The sequence below is a fragment of the Lonchura striata genome, chromosome 3 (genome assembly GCF_050655825.1).
Source record: "Lonchura striata isolate lonStrDom1 chromosome 3, ASM5065582v1, whole genome shotgun sequence".
Classification (NCBI taxonomy): domain Eukaryota; kingdom Metazoa; phylum Chordata; class Aves; order Passeriformes; family Estrildidae; genus Lonchura; species Lonchura striata.
In genome coordinates, this window is record NC_140705.1 from 48,533,034 (window position 1) to 48,552,686 (window position 19,653).

Sequence of the window (19,653 nt, forward strand, 5' to 3'; positions counted from 1 at the left end):
CTAAGCCTGCACAGAGCTTGATTAGAGGCATAAGGAACGTCTCTGTTCATGTGTGCTGGGATTTTTTAGTGTTATTTATTTATTTATTCACTGTGAGAGTGGTGAGGCACTGGAGCAGGTTGCCCAGAGAAGCTGTGGATGCTCCATCCCTGTAAGGGTTTAAGGCCAGGTTAGATGGAGACCTGACCAACCTAATCTAATGGAAGATCCCTGCCCATGTCAGGGAGGGTTGGAATTAGATGTTCTTTGAGTTGTCTTACAACCCAAGCCATTCTATGGTTCTGTGAGCTGTTTCATAACTAAGTAATGAGTTGTGTTCACCTGAAGCAGTCTGTCTGTACTTGGCAGTAAGAAATAGGTGGCTATTATTGCATTAGCATATCTTTGAATAATCGTTATTGATACTCTCTTGACATTTCTAATTGAAATCTTGGAAATGGGGATAAATCAACATATTGTCTCTGAAGTGAAAAATGAAGTTTGGAAGTTGATTGAAATTCTAACTCCTTACAGATCAGCCTGAAGGCATCTTCACATCATTTATACTGCAGTTATTTAGCCTATAAGCACAGAATCACTGTGTATTATGCAATCAAGTCCACATAATTAATTTTTTTAAAGTATTCCCACACCCATTTTCAGTAATGTCTGATGCATGTGGAGTATGATTAGTAACATCTGATGCATGTGGACTATAATTTGCATTCTCAGTAGTGAACTGCACAATTAGCAGATTTTGGTCATATCTGATTAAACCAGTTTTATAGTTTAGGCAGATATACCATCTGTAATGGTTTTACTGGTCTGTAGACTTTCCCACCAGCATACCTACAGAGTGTCTGTTCTACATTCAGGCAAATCCATGCAGAATGCATGTGGAAATAGTTCTATAGGCATAAATTCATTATGTTGCTTATGTTTTAAAAGACACATGAATTCTTAGATTAGGGCTTCTCTAAGTAATTTTTTTCAGCAGTCTTGCTATAGCTTTGGGTTTCAATATGCATTTATACAAGTGAAAGAAGCCCTGTGAGTAAACACTGCTACATCTATTCAGTCTGTTAAGTGTCCTTTTAGATAGCTGTTTCTGAACTCAGATCTCTTTGCAACCCTTCCCTCTTCATGAACATCTACAGGCAGGTCAACATCTTCCCTCTGGCCAAGAAGATACTGACCTTAGGCATCAAAATTCTTTCATGGCGTGATGGAGACTTGAAAATATTTTGCAAGCCTGTATTTGACCTCAGTTTAAAAAGGAAAACCTAAAAGGCAAAGTGTGAAAGATGACGATGTGAATACTGCTCATGTTTCAAATTAGTCTGAGCAGCCTTTGCTCTTTATTTAGGAGGTTTGCAATTACAAGACAATAAGGTCCAAAGGGAAATATGTTTTAAATATCATGCTGATTTCTTCAGCTCTACACAAGACATGAATGTCAGTATGAATAAAAACATCTGTTGAGGAGTATCTGAAGCTTGGAAAATTGGTCAGAGGCAAAATACTAGATTATGTGTACAAATATAAAATTAGTGTGAAGAAGGTTCCAGATGATATTGTTTTCCTTTTAGATTTCTTCCAGTCTTTACATTTAACTGTGATTCATTCATCATTATAACCATCTGCAGGGATTCTTGCAATACAGCAAGGAGTAACTCAATTTGTCTTTGGGGTATTTATGTTCCATACAGCAAAGGGAATCTGCTAAATACAAATGAAGGGATTAATTGATTTATGTCAGCGGGAACATTGATGGTACTTTAGTAAATTGGTGACTACAGATTAGAGCACCTACACGCAGATTTTACAAAAGTTGAGGACATTCCTTGAACTCTGCAGACGAATAGAAGAGTTTGATTCATTCCTAGAAAAGCATGCAGTTGTTGTATATGCTGATCTACTGAAGCCTTTCTCAGTCTCAACTAAAACACTAATGTGAACTACAGTTCTCACCTTTGATACTTCTCAGCTTTGATGGACCTGTGAAAGCAGCTATTGAATTTATATTTCTCCAATAATGCAATTGAAAGATGATAGTTAAATACTCTTAATGAAGCTCTGAAACTGGAGTCATACAGGGTATTGACACCGTATCTCTGAGTTATTACTCTGCAAATTATTTTCTTTAGTGTTCACTGGAGAAAGGAACCTGTAGCAAGCCTTTTCTTTCAAGCTGTTAGCTCTGTATCCAGACGTAGCTGTGAAAATATTAATCATCAGTCAGCAAAGGGAGTCTAACACCCATTTTGGTGAAACTGAGTCACCTTTGTCTGACAACATTTAAATATTAGCACAGCTTTGCACATGTTGTCTCTAAGAGAAATAAATAGATCATCATGGTCTGTTTCAAAGGCACAGTTTTTGACCAGATTAAAATATGGTGTTTTTTGTCCCACAGAAAATTAATATGAGCATAATCTCACAGTGCAGACAAGGTGCAGCCTTTACCAAAATGCTTTTCTTCTTGAGTTAATTGCATTATCTGAGCATATTAAAAATACTGAGCTCTGAAGTAGAGCTTCTGATTTTTTAATTAGTTAAAGGGATATGTGAAAACAAGATTAACCATGTCAGCCTTGTAATTCTCAAGAATAAAATCTGCACTACTTATGAAGGTGGATCATAAATGTTTTAAAAGTTTGACATGAACTGCTTTTTAGTCTGCTGCTTTTCACATCTCTATCAAATTTCTGTACCTCTTTTGACCCCCTTTTTTTTTTTTTGCTTTTTTCTATCTCTAATGGCTTGATATTTTTTCCCTTAATTTTGTGAGATGATCATCAGTCTTGACTGGAGAGAAAGCCAAAAGAAGAGATAAGTGCCTACTTACTTCCTCATTCACTTGCAGTCAGTAGGAGGTTGATGTGTTCCTCTGGGGTGGATGTCATAGCTGCTGAGTGACTAGTAATAATTTGGAGAGTTAGTGCAGTTGACTTGTTCTTGCATAATTTATAGCTGGTAACTAATGTGAAATAGAGAAATTACTGAAAATGCTTTCTTCTCCTCACACCTCACACTAAAGGTACAGAGTGCCTTTGGATGCCTCTTACCAGTCATTATGACTTGAGGGGGATTCATCAAACCAGTCACTCCTTATTATGTATTGAAATAAATATCTTGTTTGAATAATGGGTGTGCCCAGATTTCTTTTTCATCCCTCAAAGGAAACTTGTTATTACTGTATTGTTTCTGGTATTTCAGGAAACCCAGAGAAATGCCCAGACAAGTTCTTGCTGAAGATCAAGTTGAGCAGTTTCTTAACAGTCAAAACACTTTTAACAGTTGGGTTTCACCTGAGTGGTTACAGTATCCTGAATTTTCAGCTTTGGAAGGGCTGATGCAACAAAGAATGTCAGCATTTTGTTTTATCAAATGGACCTTTTTTCCTGTTAGCTGTAGTCAGTGTATTAGTCTCTGTTTTTTGTTAAACTACAGTTCTTCACTCATGATTCCTAGTTGTTGCTGTGTTTCTGTCTTTGGATTTGGCTAAAACCACAACCATATTAAAAGAGGCAATCTCACCTGAGGTCAAGCAGGCAGACCAGCCTGTGCAGGTGGCCCAGATGCTCCATTTTAAAGTTGTGATTACTTCCCCAACTTAACTAAGATACCTTTTTCTTTCCATTATTGGAGTCTTTGGCAACCCTTTGGAAATGTTAACCAAAAGTTATATTTATTTTTCCTGAAACAAGAAATGCTAACCACTCAGCCTGAAGTCAGACTGTGTTGAACAGAGTTAAATGTTGAATAATGAGGCTGTCTCATCCTGACTGCTCTGTCATCTCATATCTGCAGAGTGTTAAACAGCACCTTCCATGCATCCTCCAAGGAAGGACATAGAGCAGCACTTTCTATGTCCTTGCAGGGTCCTGCTGGTTCCTGCTGCACATGTGTGTGTCAGGGTTGGAGCAAAGAGGACCTCTCTTGGTAAGGGGGAGAGGAAGAGTTACTGCTTATCAAAGTATTTGTGTGAATGTGAGATGGAGAGGAATTTTGAAACTGAAGGTGTTTTGATACAACAGATCCTTGCTGGTTTTGTGAACTATTTGTGAAAGACTTGCGCTCTCATTGAGGTTTTAGCTCTGAAGTTAAACAAGTGTAATCCGTGTTCGTCTCATCCCCGTCCTTCCCCAGCTACTGAGGTAATTCCAAAATGATTTATTTGAGAAAAGGCTACAATTTAAAACACTGTTTTCCCCAAACAAATGCATTAAGACATAATAATCCTTTAGAGGCACATCCATGGATTGTTGCTGCATCTTGCCTGCCAATGACTGCTTACTCTGCAAATAAAGACTGAAAAAAGGGAGAAGATTCTCTGTTGAGCAGAAGACATAGTTAATATCCAAACCAAGTTTCTTAAAGACTCCTGCAAATGTCAAGCTGCAGATTTCAAGTGAAGTTGAGGAATATGAAAGCAGAATGAGCATAGTGAACTGGCCATTCAGTAGCTGAAGAGGGAAATCCTTTTGCTTCTAAAAGGAAGAAAAAGCCTTACAGAAGAGGCAGAAAGTGTTAAGAACTACAGAAACAAGCAGCATGTAGGCATTGCCAGCTGGTGTGAAGAAGACAGTCCTCTGGGCATAGTACTTCTTAAGGGAAGTAGAAAAAATGAAGGAACATAATTCAACAAGGAAAGCTCAGGGGCTGTGCCAGAGCCTGGTTGACAGTAGAAGTAAACTAAACCTCATAAAACCAGACAATGCTGTAAAGATCATCAGATTTGCAAAACAACACTATTATGAGAAAGACAAAAGCAGTAAGCCATTGCTAACATTGAAAAAATAAACAGTGTGTAAAATAGTCTCTTCAGTCTCCAGAGGGGCCAGCCAAAGGATATCCACGAGACAATTTACCATGTATCTTGCAGGATGTTAATACTGCTTGGAGACAAAAGTGTTTTATTTAAGCCACCTAAACCATACCAGCAGATCAAATGAAAGTCATTAAAAGTTAGTTTAATTATGGAGACTATTAAAATTAGTATGCTTGAAATCCTTAGACCCCTAATATCTCTTCTGCAGAATTTTTTATAAATATATATAAAAGGAATCTGGAGTGAGCAGACCACAGTTGGGTCAACTTAATGAGACACAGAAAGAAGAAAAGGCCCTGGCATCTAGATATAGTAATATTGAAATATGGAGAACACCTACTCAGCTTCATCACATGTAACACATCTGTTTATTAAATCAAACTCTTTCCTTTGTTCTTATAAACAAATCAAATAATCCTGCCTACTTACTCCAGCAGAGCTCCAGCCAAGTCACTTTAACAGGAAGCTGAGAGAGATCAGCATTCATGACTCATTTTTCAAGCCAAATATGCAAAAAAACCCACCTCACAACTAACGTTAGAAGATGAAAAACTGATAACGTGATCTGGCAGTTCTCAAAAGGGATCTTAAAACTTCTGGCTAAGTCCCAGGTTTAGGAATTAAATATTTATCCAGAGTCAAGTCCAAATGCTGCAGTAAAAATTACCAGGACCCTATAAGCAAGTTTCTCATTTTCATACCAGGGCTTTCTCCATCATCTCTCATCTTCGCTGTGGTTGTACAGTATTCATATAGACAGCCCAGGCAAGTCTGAGGACCTGACAGTGTAGTGCTGATAATGTATTACCTGAATTCTTGAGAAGAAATATATTGAAATGTTTTGCAAGGCTTCCCCAGTTTGCAACAAAAGAACAAATGAATGTTTCGTAGTATTAATAAATTCCACCTGTTCCCCCCTCCCCCCTGCCTTTTTTTCTTACAGATCTTTGCTGAAAACTTATAAACCTTTGGAAAATATTACTCCCTTAAGTATGTACTCTTTCCTACTTCTGTATGCTTTAAGGAATTAATCCTAGGCTCCCTTTATTTTGAGCTACCCATGGGAACCTCTTGGTAGAACTGCTCTTGGCAGAATATAACCATAGCCTGGTAACATTTTTGGATTTAATAGCAGAAACTTGTTTTAGACACTGAATGTTGGTTTCTTAAGCTGATTGCTTCTGAAGTTCTTGCTTTAATTTCGGATTATACAGCTCTGTGTGTCTAGATTATTTTGTATTTTATTTCATTGGTTTTGCTCACGATGTAGGATTTGTTTGTGTAATTATCTGGAACGTATGTAGACTTGCTACTGGAGGAGACACTCATCCCTGATCCAGCTGATGTGTGGTTGTGTGAATCAGCCATCTAAATTATACCTCCAGAGTAGATAGGTCACTGCCAATCGCTGCAAGGGAGAAAGCCAAAGAACACTTGTAAGAAAATGTGTAGAGACAGTCCTTGAGAAAAGAAAAGGACTAAAGCTTTCTCAGGTGTTTTATTTTGAAGATGTGCAATACTCCCTGTCTTTTCCCCGTTTCTCTCTTTCTCAAAAAAATATCTAATTTAGCACTTCTCCCACTGCAACCTGACACAAAAGACCTTCTCAAATAAATCACTCGTGCAGTTGACTGGTATGACACAGTGTCAGATGCTGTCTTTTTGATAAGTTCATTTCCTAAGCAATTTGTTTAACCCTTTTTATAGACATTGTTTTCTCTGACTAAGTCGTGAGTCATTTTTCAACACATGAGTACTCCAGGGAAATGTCACACTCATTGCTTGTTTCTCTGCCTGCCTGCCTTCACCATATAATTTTTATAAGCCAACAGCACAAGAGTTCCTCCTTTTGTTTGTCCCATTCTGCTGACAGCTGGCTCTTGTTGGCTCTTGTGGGCTACTCTACAGGCTGACCTTATTGTTGTTATAAGGCAAATGAAGTATTTGGAAAAGAGTCCCTTCCCTAGCCCAGAGCATCAAGCAAAATATAGTTTTTAGGAGCCTGTTATGATGGGTATCACTCATCAAATTCATGTCATGATGTGAATGTAATTTCTCATGTCTCAGAAAACAGATGGGCTGAGGGCTTGTAAAGGGTCATTTGGATTTTTTTTTCCTCTGGGGAAAAAAGTCTGTTTGCCGTCTTACAGAAACCTCTTCTTTGCAGTTCATATTGTACACAGACTCATAAATTTGAGCAAGTATATCCAAACTGCTTTGAATTTTCTGTATTATCTGTGCCTGAGGGCAGCTAGGGACAAGTGTTTGCAGCCAGGTACAGTGACAGAAGGCAAATGCAAAGACTGTGGCGGTCTCAAAGGAACACTCCCCTTGGGAACTGACTTTCTGAGAAAGCAAGTGTAATTACTAGGAGTCCTGGGCACGCCTGCTGTCACAAGAAAGGAGTGTCCCAAAGACTGTTCCAAGATACTGCAGTTGGTAGCTATAAAATCCTTATCTAATTCACTGTAAGCACAAGGCTCTTGTCTCCCTGTCCCACTCCATTTTCCTCTTCCTCTCCCTCTCTTTTTGTTTAAAACTTTAGAGATTTGAACTGTATATTTCCATGTGTTTTTAAATGGAAAAAGCTTAGGAAGTGTTCTAAGGGAAGCGTTACTGCTTTGTAGTACAATTCAGCTTGTGGCATGCAGGTCCTTGACAACCAGGTGCTCCGTTTCTGATCTTAGTCCTTTCTGACTGGCTGCTGTGCCACAATAGCATGAGCTGTGTGTGTTTGGAGGCTTTATCTTGGGGACCTTGCCTAGATCCCTTGGATTGCTTTTGAATGTAGAGTCATTTTCTCTAATGAGTTACTGCTGGTTGTAAGCACGCTGTAATTCAAAGGTCGAAGGGCATTAATCCTTCTCATAAGGCTTATGTGATGAGAAATGTGAATGCTGGAATTGCTGCCATGCAGAGACAACTGGATCCTGGCCACTGCTTGTCAGGGTAGCTTTAGAGCTCATACCCATAAAGGACTGAAGCCAAAACCTTTTTGGGTTGATACTGAATGAGAATGAGTGTGTTATGAAATTTTCTGCTAATCATGAGACTCTTCCAGCCTAATTACATCATCTAAACTTTTGAAATCTTCTTTGTTCTGTCTGTAGGGCCATACTGTGGTAATGTGATGCCTGTCCCAAAAGAAATCATTCTAGATAGTAATGAGGCAATTATTCACTTTGAGAGTGGATCCCACGTGTCAGGACGAGGCTTTTTGTTGTCCTATGCCAGCAGTGATCATCCAGGTAAGGTGATATCCAAAAGTAGTAGAAGATTAGTGGCATAGTTCCCCCTATTTAATTATCATCTTTACTGACACAGAGCTTTAGCCTGAATGTTTGATCCTAAATATTTCCAGATTAGCATAAGCCATGGTATTTTTAATAGCATGTGTGCAAGAAACAGTTGTAACATTAACCAGATATAATAGCTTCTGAAATCCTACCTAGACTATTTGCAATAGTGGGCTAATGGAGGGTAAAATAGTGCCTTCTCCTTGAAGGTCCACCGTGTTTTGAGCTCCAGCATCCATCACACTGTGATAGAATGGAGGGGTAGGAGGGATTAAAGTTTTCATTCCCACATTTAATGTTCTGGAGGTCTGTTCAACTTTGAAGAAGGTGTAAAACATAACAAGAGTAGAAGAGGGAATTGAAAAGAATGAAAGAAAACCATAGCTATTGCTTCCAGTCTAATAAAATTGCTGAAGCATTATACAGAGAGGTCTTTAAATGTAATTTCATGATCTGGCAAATATTTGTCTGTATTTTTACGTCCTACAATGGTAATTGACATTTGTAAATTTTCACAGATCTAATCACCTGTTTGGAACGAGCAAACCACTACACAAAGGCTGAATTCAGGTAAAGAGGGTTTGCAGCTCTGCATTTTGGCTTGCTTTGCAACATCTGTCTACTGATTCAATTGTTAGAAAATGTTAGAGAGTCTTGGTTTCCTGGAAAAGTGAATTTTTTTGAGTAATGGTCTAATGGTTGGTTGTGAGAAGCAGTAGTGCAGAATGGAAGACTGTGGCCCAGAAAAATAATGGAATGGAGTCACAGAGCTCTCAGCAATTCTCATTAAGTGCATACATATACATGGTATATGTAAAAAGAGTTTCCACTTTGAAATTCAAAGTAGCCTCAAATTCCAGTGCTTCCTCTGGGAGCAGATCACGTCCCAGCTGATACAAGATTATCTAAGGACAAGCTATAATTTTTCGGTTCCTTGAACTTTGTGATAGGTTTGAAATGGTAATAAATTGTGCTCTTTTGGCTGCTGTCTGGATGTGCATACAGGCTTCTTATCTGACTCTGAAAACTTGTGTGGTAGCATTTCTAGAACAAGAGAATTAAACAGAAATAAATGCCCTTGATAAATTGCTTTTCTGGTTCTTTGTGTGCTACTGTGTTCAGTCCACCCATGAACTCAAGGGCCCATTTATTTAGCTCATAGGCTCACTAACAGAGCATCAGTAATTTAGAGAAATTACTGCTAAAATATTTATTGGTTTGAGAGCATTTCTTTCATAGGAGTTTGTTTGTGTGTATTGTCACTACATTTCATGCCTTAAACAAGCCTTTCTTCTCTCACTACAGCAGATACTGTCCTGCTGGCTGCAGAGACATAGCAGGTGACATTTCTGGGAATATTGGAGAAGGATACAGAGATGTAAGTACACAGGATAGCGTGGAGAAATTTATAAAGACAAAAGAGACAAGAATAGACCAACCTGGTTTCAACTTTTGCTGCTTGACTTTTGTTAGTAATTCTTCAGGGCTGTTTTGCTATACCTTTTATTATCAGTATGTAAGTTATCAGCATATAAGCACACAGAGACGCTTTTCAAACAGACAAATCAATTGTGTGAGAACAAAGTCCACGGATTGTCAAATATACCTACTGACTTGTGGTTTCTTGCTTTCTGGAAAAAGCCTGCCTAGTCTTTGTCCTTCTTGAGGCAGTGCTCATCCATGTACAAAATATTTCTATGATTTTAACTTTTACTTATTTAGTGTCCACATGTGAAAAAGATACATTTCAGTAAAATGTGGGCTGTCTTTAAGATTATGCCTGCACTATCCTAGCATATACTCTGAGATGAAATCAATATTACACACTGCCTAACAACATCCCACCAGTGGCTACCAACCTCCTGGGTTGTTTTAACGTCTTGTTCTTCAAATTGAAAAAGTTGAAGTGGTTGCATTTATCCACAGTTCATATGACTCAGAGCTCTGCCCTCTCTGTGCCCTTCTCCCCGGACTCTTCTCCAGTCATGTCTGTGAAATCTTTACCTCTTTCACAGAGGAGTAAGCCTGATCACACCACTGAAGAAAAATCCCACCCTATCACAGTCACTGAATTTCCAAAAAGTCAGTGCTCAAGTTTAACCTGTTCATCCAGTTATTCAGGCACGCTGGCTCCAGCCTGGAAAGTGGCAGAGCTGAAGAAACAAAGAAATGCCACATTACATTCTCATTAGCTGGAGTTATTCTGCCCTTGGTTCCAATGATTAGGGCAGAAAAGCAGCACATGGTATGACCTCATGCAGATTTTATCTGCACCGAAGAATTTGCAAAAGAAAATTTCCCTCCACCATTAAGGAGGACTTTCTGGTGGGAAGAACCTGCAGGGCTCCCCTGGAGATGTGCTGCCTTTGTGCCTCCACTCTCCCCACCCCTCCCTGGAGGGGATAGCCCAGCACCCCAGCTTGTCCAGTAGCACAGCCCAGACTGGGCCACTGTGAACCTGACAGCCTCTGCCTGCAGCCCCTAAGAAAGTCTCCTTTGTACCTTTCTCTGTCCCTTTCCTGCTTTGCCCTAGCCCTGCTATTGCCACCTGGTTGGCACAGGAGTTGGCTTGCCTGTATTTTTTGGCACTATCCCACCTGAGATAATGGGAAATGGGCTGCACTTAAAACACAGCAGGAGCTACTCAACACGTAGCCAAACCCCTAATGTACACCATAATTCAAATCCTAAAGTGCAGTAATAGATAGGTCTGACTTCAGGTAAAAACACCAAGGAATTATTGATTTATCTTCCCAAGGAAATGTTGCCTTGCCTTTGACTTTTTTTCCTGAGGAGTGACAATCTTACAGCACTTTCTCAGAAGCAGATCACTTGTTTGTTCATTTGAAATAAAAATTACTTTGGGAGGTGTATATTTTTCAAAGATTACTGCTCTTTCTCTCTCCCCTGCCTCTTATTCCTCTTGAGCTTTAGCTGGATTTTATGAGTTGTAACACCTGTATACTGGTAGCTTGGAAGGGAAGGCATTAGCAGTTTGTCAGATTGATTTCCTGAGCCTTGGCTCCTGCCTTTCAGACGTCTCTGCTGTGCAAATCTGCGATCCACGCCGGCGTGGTGGCGGACGAGCTGGGCGGCCAGATCAGCGTCACGCAGCACAAGGGCATCAGCCGCTACCAGGGCGTCGTCGCCAACGGCGTCCCTTCGCTCGAGTGAGTACCACGGCTGGGGCTGGCACTGGGCACGGCCGGGCACAGGGCACTGCCCACCACCTGCACAGGCAGCTGGGGACACCGTTCTGAGGAGAAAACGATGTCAGGAATGTTTCTAGGGCTTTATTAAAATGGTGTCAGCAAGGGAGATGGGAAGAGGTTCCAGGTTTTCAATGGATCTGTACCATGTAGGGTGGTTGATGCTCCTACTCCTCTCAGCCCCTAAATTATTAGGCTAGCCTAGAGGTATGAGGTCTTGAGGGGAGGAACATCAGGAGATGGGCAAAGATTCAAAAGAGGTTCTCACCCTGATGTGGTTGTCCAGCTTCTTTATTCCATGAGGTCCGGGGGGAAAGAGAGGGGGAAAGAGTGCGAATAGGAAAGGTCAGGGGCTTATCTAGGCTCTGGACAGGGAGGGCTTCTCTGGCTCTCAGCCAACCCCATCAGGCCAGGAAGGAGGGGTCACAGGGGTCTCAGGAAATGGGGAGAAGCATAGCCGGAGCGCACTGTAACAGGTGGTGTTTTCTTTTTTTTTTCCTTCTGTTCCTTCCAAAGCATATTTAAAAATTACTTTGTTAGCAGATACATGAGAGTATGATGTTCTGCAACAAACAGCTTTAATCGATGTGCTAATAAATCATGATAAATTCATGTTGAAGTTTAAAAAAAGATAGGAAAAATGAGTAAGTAAAAAGTGCCATTGAGCCATAGGGGATAAAGAACAACAACTTCTTAAACATTGTGCTTTTGACATGTTCAGAGTTTTTCTCTTTTAGAATATTTATAGCAAGGGTGTTATATTTACCGCTTATCTTCTGACTTTTAATTGTACTGCTGTTGAAGTAGAAATAAATCCTCTAATCTCTATCCAGCACAGTAAGACCTTCCAGCAACTGCTTCTGTCATTCCTGTTGGTTTATAGTTTTTAATTTTCAAATGTTATCTGGATTTTACATGAGGCCTTTTTTTTTTCTTTTTTAAGAAGGGAAATTTCCATCCCATAGCCTATGAGACCTACAGCAATATGTCATTTTTCTACTATTTTCCTGTTTTCTCCATGATTTCTCATACCCTCCTGAAAATTTTACAGTCACGCTTTCATTCATAAAAAAAGGCATTCATGTGCTCTGTTGCTGTGCTTAAACTTCATCAGAGACTGAAATGCTTTATATACAATGGCACTGGAGTATGCAAAGCTAGGTAGTATGTAAATCTAGCCAAAGAACTATACAGCCTAAATATTTTCTATTTTTCTTCAAAGTTAGTTACCAAAGAAAATTAATGTAAACTTGTCTCAAGCAAAGCAGGGCTGAGAGCTCTGGTCAGGCACCAAGCCTCTCCAAAAAACAAATAATACAAATTCTTTCCATCACACATGCCAGCTTAGTGAAACCCTAAATTAAATACTTTGTACCTTATCTAAAGATGTTACAGAACTGTTCCCATACATTCCTATGCTTGTGACCCTTGATAATCCCAGTGGAGTAACTTGGACAGTAGCACATAAAATATTATAATGAAAGGGAGCTGTGATTCCCATTTGTATTTTTTTTTTTCACAGTACAAGAGCCAGTGGGCAAAGAATGAAGCATGTAATTCTGCAAGTGTGCACTTGCTGGGGGCTTTAGCCCATTTAATGTTAGGCTCCTGAAAGAGCACCCTGAAAGAGCACCCTGAGGAGGAGCAGAGCCCCTGTAGATCTGCCTGTAGGGGCAGACAGGCACTCCTGGAGCATGATGCACATCTCCAAGGGACAGAATTGCCCCGAGGTTGCTTTCTACAGGTTATACAGGAAGCCACAGGCTCACACTGGGCTGTGTGCCTGCAAACTAGATGCCACAGAGTTTGAGAAAAATGGGAGTGTCAGCACAGCGCTTCCTAGGATGTTTCTGCCACACCTGACATCTGGGACAGTCTCTAGAACAGATGAACTGTTGGTGTGAGCCCAGGAGAGGGAAACTGGAGTATGTAGGGAAATCCTTTTGTTTCAAAACATGAACAAGGGCTCCTAGAAACAGTAGGCCTGTTTACTAAGGAAATGAACCAATGCATTTTGTGCTTTAAAAAATATTTTTTATGAGATATCTGTAAAGCCGCATGGCTTCCCTGTTCTGCAGTACCTACATGCTGAAGGAAAATCCTGCAGATGAGCCAGTACCCGCAAGAAGAAATTGGTGCTTGAGCAGCAGTGCTTTAAGAGCTTTTAAGATGCCCTTAAATAAGAGCTTGCTCAAGCTTTTAAAATCTCATTTATAGTGGATTTCAGTATTAAAGGTTTAAATTATTTAGCGACTTTAGCTGAAATTGGCCTCATCAAAAGCTGCTGCTGGAGTGCATCGAGCTGTTAAGTATCTGCATTGTTAACATGGAGTTATGTCTCGTTCACCCACCACCCTGCAAGAGCTGACCTTGGCCTCCCCACTCCATTTCTCAGTGTGTTTGTTACACTCCAGCATCTGTGAGGTTTTCACTTCCCGTGATTCATGTGCAGACCTGCACCCCCAGATGTTGTAATGAAGAGTGGCTGGATTTACTGGGCAGCTGTGGTACCCCAGTGGAAATACACAGGGTGCTGTAACATGGCCTGGCCTGTGACTATGCATCTGCACATGCAGGATCATTTGCCTTTGAAAATGCAAGAGATTGCATGCTTGTCAACAGTGAAAGATGAGATTTGGGGTTAACCTGCACTGCTTAGGAGAAGCTTGCTTGAGACCAGCTCTGGCAAAAAAAAACAAAAACAAAACAACCTGAAAGAGCCTGAAGGTTGTCAGGCAAATGAGGAACATGGAGTTATACCCTCCCTTAGAGGACAAAGTGGAACCTGTGTGACTAAATTCCAGCAGGCACATTAGGAAAATTATGAATTACCACTTACTGAATTGGCTTGTTCTCTTTAGTGAATTACAGTAGAAATTTATCAGCTTGATTTCATAGCTTTGTAGACCTTAGAAATGCTAGCCTCCTCTATTTGCTGTATTTGCAGTCCTTTATTTGAAAGGGTGTTGTTGACTTTTTTCATTGTAAGTATTTAAGGAGCACCATGATTGCTGGTTTGAGTTAAGTTTTATTGATTATCTAGGTATTTATTTTCTTCTTTTCTCTTGAAATGAATTGCTTTGCATTCAGTAAGGAATCAACAACTGTTTTAGATGTGATGTGAACCGGTTTGAAGTGAGCAGAGTGCATCTGATTGCCCCTAAGGATTGCCTGTGGGGAAGATGTGGGAGGGAGGGCTTATGTTTCCCCTTCTAGCTACTCAGCCGCCTACATGCCCAAATAAATCAGCTCCCACCCAGAGTTCTGAAGGGCTTCGTTTGCCTATTGTCATTAATTTTCCCTCAGTGACAAAAAAAGGCAGTATTTTTATTGACCTTGACATGGGACCACTTTCCTATTCCCTATTTGAAGTGCTCTCAAAACATATAGCCCTGCAAAATACATAACATCATGGTAAGGCTGCAGACAGTACCCTGGGGGAACTATTCCTGGCCAAAAACAAAGGGCAGCCTAAAAGGGAACTGTCTCCATGCTTGGTGCAGAAGTTGTTTTACTGCTTAGTCACGCTAGCCAAGGCTTTTCAAAAGGGGCCAGTGATGCATGCAGCTAATCAAAGTGACAGCGGAGGGGGCAGATTTTCAAGAAATCTAAACTAATTTCATGTTAAAACCCTGGCTTTTCTTTTTATTAAGCAGCCAGTTGGAGTCATTGCTTCTGGAATAAAACCTCAGGGGCATCTCCTTGGGAATGAGAAAGCAGCTCCCTGAGAGGCCAAGGAAAACTCCGCTTTCCCTTAGAGTGGTGATTTTATCTCGTCCTGCATTGTGCAGGGCTGCATGGAGTGGCCCAAGAAATGGCTTTTCCCCTGAAGCAAAACAGTCCATGTCAGGAGGAGGAAGAAAAAGGGAGCCATAGATGTGGTTAATGGAGCATAAAGAACCATTCCTAATGGGAGATGTTGGCCATGGTTATAACAGAAATGGTTCCCACCCAGATTAAAACAAGGAGTAGTTTTCATCCCATTTTCATCCTCTGACACACCTGTAGGAATGGCCAGAGCTGGTGTTGTTTAGTCTCCATCAAGGGTAAACTCTTTCACAAGCAGCAGGAGTAACAGGGTGATGCAATGGGAAGTTACTTTAAAGCTTTAAAAAATGCTCAAAACCATTAAAAAATTACCTGAATTCAGTCACAGTGAGAGATGCACTTGAGTGCTCTTAAGGGAGTCAGTATCCAGACAGCAGAGAAAGTGGCTGTCTGGCCAGAGATATTTTACTGGATAACCAGTGATTCCGAAGCTCTACCTCAGCACTCAGGTGACCACTTCATTACCTTTTTGTTTTCTTACAGTGATTCTCTGTCAGATAAGCGATTTACGTTTACTTCAAATGGTAAGAAAAATTGCTTTGTTTTTAGTTTTAAATATTTTCTCTTAAAGTTTTAAAAAATAATCAGGAGAATGTCAGGCTGTGTCTAGGAAGGATATTTTAGGACAACAGTTTTTTAAAATTGGCAAGCAAATAAAAAAAATTGAAGCGATGTGAAATGAGCTAGAAAAAAACACAGAATATGTGCGGTCATACGCACATAGATGAGAAACAAAAATAGTATTCTGCTGTTACATTTCTGGTGCCAGCATATGAAAAATGACAATCAGATAATCCCATTTTTATGTACTTTAGGCCACAGAAAATGAAAGCAGTTTTTCTTCAGACATTTGTGATTTCCGTCTTCATCATACAAATGGAGAAAGAAAATATCGGAGAAATTAAAATATATTTATATTGCACTGATACAGAGGCGTTTTTGCTTATGGCTTTCCAAGATGCAAAACCCTCTTTTAATCTGTCAAGCCATTCATTTTCATAAAATACAGCAAAGAGGGGAGAAAAGTTCGCATTCGTTCATTTGAATTATATTTTACTCATTTGAGATAAAATCATTTACTATTCTACTTAAAACTGTAGAGCATGTATAGGCCTTTGAATCTGCCAAGGAATTATTTTTAACTTCATTGAACCATATTCCATTGGCCCGTTTTCTCTGAAGAACCTTGATGTGCAGAGACTTTGTGGGTTCTTTGGTGGAGTTTGTAGTTCTTACCCACAGATATTATCTTCACGATATCACATCTTGGCAGCAGTATTAAGGAGTTTCTCTAATGAGTAACTTTCCTAGACCTAATTGCAGGTGGGAATCATGAAATATTTACAGTAAAGTATTCCTCTCAGTACAGTACCTTCATCTGTGAAATGTTTTGTACAGCAGAATTAGTTAATGCCAATCTCAAAACATAAATATTATGTTTCAGAAGGAAAAATTTAAAAATAAAGTCTTCACAGGAATGAGACAAAAGTGCAGAGATTATAAAACTAAATGGCAAAAATAGCAGATGTATTCAGAAGGTGTCATGTATGTAGGAGTTAGACTGGTAAAGGATTGGGACTGCAGCACTCTGGTACTGGATCATACGCTACAAATTGACTGGTAAACACCACAGCTAATGGAGAGCATCAGGCTAGCACTAGATTCAGCAACGTCTGACTTTGCTGTTGTGGGTGGTCTTCAAATGTTGCTAGCCTAATATAAAAATATCCTGTGAAAATGCAAAATAACTCCTTCTGCCTGTCTGTGTGGGGACTCCTAGGCTGCAACAAATCTCTCAGTCTGGAAGAGGGATTCCTCTCCAAGAGCCAGGTTACTGCATCTTCCTACTGGGAGGAGACCAATGAGTTTGGGCAACTACTCCTGTGGTCCCCAGACAAGGCTTGGCTACAAGTCCCAGGATGGTCTTGGGCCTCTAACCACAGCAGCAACCGTGAATGGCTGGAGATAGACCTGGGGGAGAAGAAGAGAATAACGGGTACGTCGCTCTCTGGTTATTAGAGTGTTTCAGCGGGAGAAGAAACTGAATGCAGCTCAAAAGCTGATAGTGCACTAATGCAACGTTTCTTTTGTTAAATGTAATGAAATGTTCTGCACTCGGGAATATTGTTTTCTTGTTTAAAACATCATGGCTATTTACAAGACTGGTCTTCCTATGGGGATATAGGATTGAACTCAACTGTCATGCATATCTGATCTCTAAACATGCTGAGAGAACAAAATACTTACACAGGGAGCGGTAGAGTCTGGGTGGATGATCTGGAATAAATAAGAAACATAGTCACAGCCTTTGAAACAAGGCCTAGGTGAAAAAAATTCCTGTTTCCATCTCCTGGTTTAGTTATAAAAATGTAAATTACAGTTGCTGCTAAAGATGTAAAGATGGCCGATACAGACCATAATATCAAAAAGCAGTTTTCATTTTGGAGTCACAGAATGAGTAAAATTGGAAGGCACTACACTGGGTCATATGATCCAACCTCAAGCAGGGTGATCCTGGAGCACACAGCACAGGATTGTGTCCAGGTAGTTCTTGGATATCTCCAGTGAGAGAGATTTCACAACCACTTTGGGCAGCCTGTTCCAGTGCTCTGTCACCTGTGCAGTAAAGAAGTTCTGACTCATGTTCAGGTGGAACTTCCAGTGCATCAGTTTCTGCCCATTGTCTTTTGTCCTATTGCTTGGCCCTACTAAGAAGAGCCTGGCTCCATCCCCTTGACACCCTCCTTTTAGATACTGATGGACATTGATGAGGTTCCCTCTCAGTCACCTCTTCTCAAGGCTGAACAGACCCAGCTCCCTGAGTGTTTTGTGCTCTGTTAAAAATATCCATTGGTCTAAGTTCACAATTTAAAACATATTTTCATTCTTCACCCAACTTTTAAACTCAATTTCAACACAGTTTGAAAAATAAACTAACACCTTGAAGACCAAGTTTTCCAAATTGTTATGGTGTGTCTGTTTGCATTTGAAAATGTTCCCTTAAAACAGGCACATAGCAAATGAAAATGTTTCTTGCATTTTCTTAAAAGGTATTAAGACTACTGGTTCTGGATCCATGAATTTCAACTTTTATGTGAAGACATTTACAATGAACTATAAAAATAATAACTCAAAATGGAGAACTTACAAAGGCATTCTGAGCAATGAAGAAAAGGTAAGGGAAAGTGGGAAGAGTAGGAAAACACAAAACAATAATGCCTATGCAGTCTTGACATAGAAGGGCAGGCTTTCACTGTCAAGAACAATTAGGAGTTTCAAACTTGTCTAGACTTGGGCTGTCTTCACCAGTGTAATTTATGGCTACAGAGTAGATAGTGAGCTTGTCGAAACAAGGAAGTTATCCAGGGATTGGTGAAGCTGTGGGACACGCACAGGGAGGCATGTGTATGTCTGCACTCTTTTATAAAAAAGTGCTGTACTTGGAGCTGTACAGCAGCTGTTGGGGCAAGTCCTTAGCTCAGCTCAGTGTTTGCCCGTGCCAGGGATGCTGTTGGTATGGCACCAGTAAAGCTGAGGGTCAGCTCCAAATGCATTGGGATGGTCAATCCACCTCCCCCTGCCCAATGAAATCCCTGCCCTCGGGTGAAGGGCAGAACTGCTGGTGGAGTTTGTCTGAAAACATTTTCCTGAAAACCTCATGTTTAATTTCAAACAAAAGAAATCCCAAAAGCCTGCCTCCCTGTCCCCACTGTGTTCAAAGTCAGACCTCCACTCACCATTCCTGAGGGATCTCAGCTTGCCTCAGGAGAAGGCTCTACCGTCCTCAGGGCTGATGACAGTTTTTGAAAACTTGGCAGAGCTGAAGAGAGATTTCCTGCTAGCTCTGCTTTTCTTAGCTTGCATAGCAAGAAATTTCCAACATTAATGGGGTTAATATTTTTTTAAATGTTAAACTGAGGGGACGCTGGCCCAAAGAATGACAAATCAACCTAGTAGTGGGTGAACTGCAAAGGCTTAGCTATTTAAAATATGCAGACTTGCAGTTTCCCACAGTGACGTGTTATATACAAATATCCTTTGAAAGTATTATATACAATCTTGGTTTCAGCTAAGGTGCATGACAGAACCTGTCCCATCAGAACCCTATAAGACCTGGCATTTTATCTAAGATATGCTGAGCTCACTTCTCTATCTCATCAGGCTTTTAAGTTTTCCTAGATCGTGCTGAAGCATCTCCAAGAGCTAATATTGCAAGGATGACTGTTCTGCACAAAGGGCTAAACTGATTCTGGGAGATATTGTATAAGTGCAGAAACAACTGTAATTGATAGTCATTCTTCAAGCTTGATATAGAAAACTGAAAATTTTACTAAAATGTCTAGAAATTATTCACCTCAGTTTTTTCTTTTTATGTTTCTATCCCCTGTTTCCAAGAAAGGGTGCTGCAGTGCTCTTAAATAAAATATGATAGCATTATACCAGCATACATTAACTGGGAATTACACAGTATTGAAATGGTGATAATCTTTCTTCTCTGAGCTAACAG

General features: G+C 40.2%; 1 protein-coding gene across 1 annotated transcript in view; it reads left to right on the forward strand.

Annotated features, from left to right (window-relative positions):
* The window catches only part of DCBLD1 (discoidin, CUB and LCCL domain containing 1), a 46,179-nt gene that overhangs the window by 16,907 nt on the left and 9,619 nt on the right, over positions 1 to 19,653 (forward strand). Inside the window, 7 exon segments of the mRNA XM_021555490.3 lie at positions 7,924 to 8,061; positions 8,628 to 8,679; positions 9,415 to 9,487; positions 11,146 to 11,279; positions 15,630 to 15,670; positions 16,927 to 17,142; positions 18,197 to 18,321. Coding sequence (XP_021411165.3) covers positions 7,924 to 8,061; positions 8,628 to 8,679; positions 9,415 to 9,487; positions 11,146 to 11,279; positions 15,630 to 15,670; positions 16,927 to 17,142; positions 18,197 to 18,321 — 779 coding nt within the window.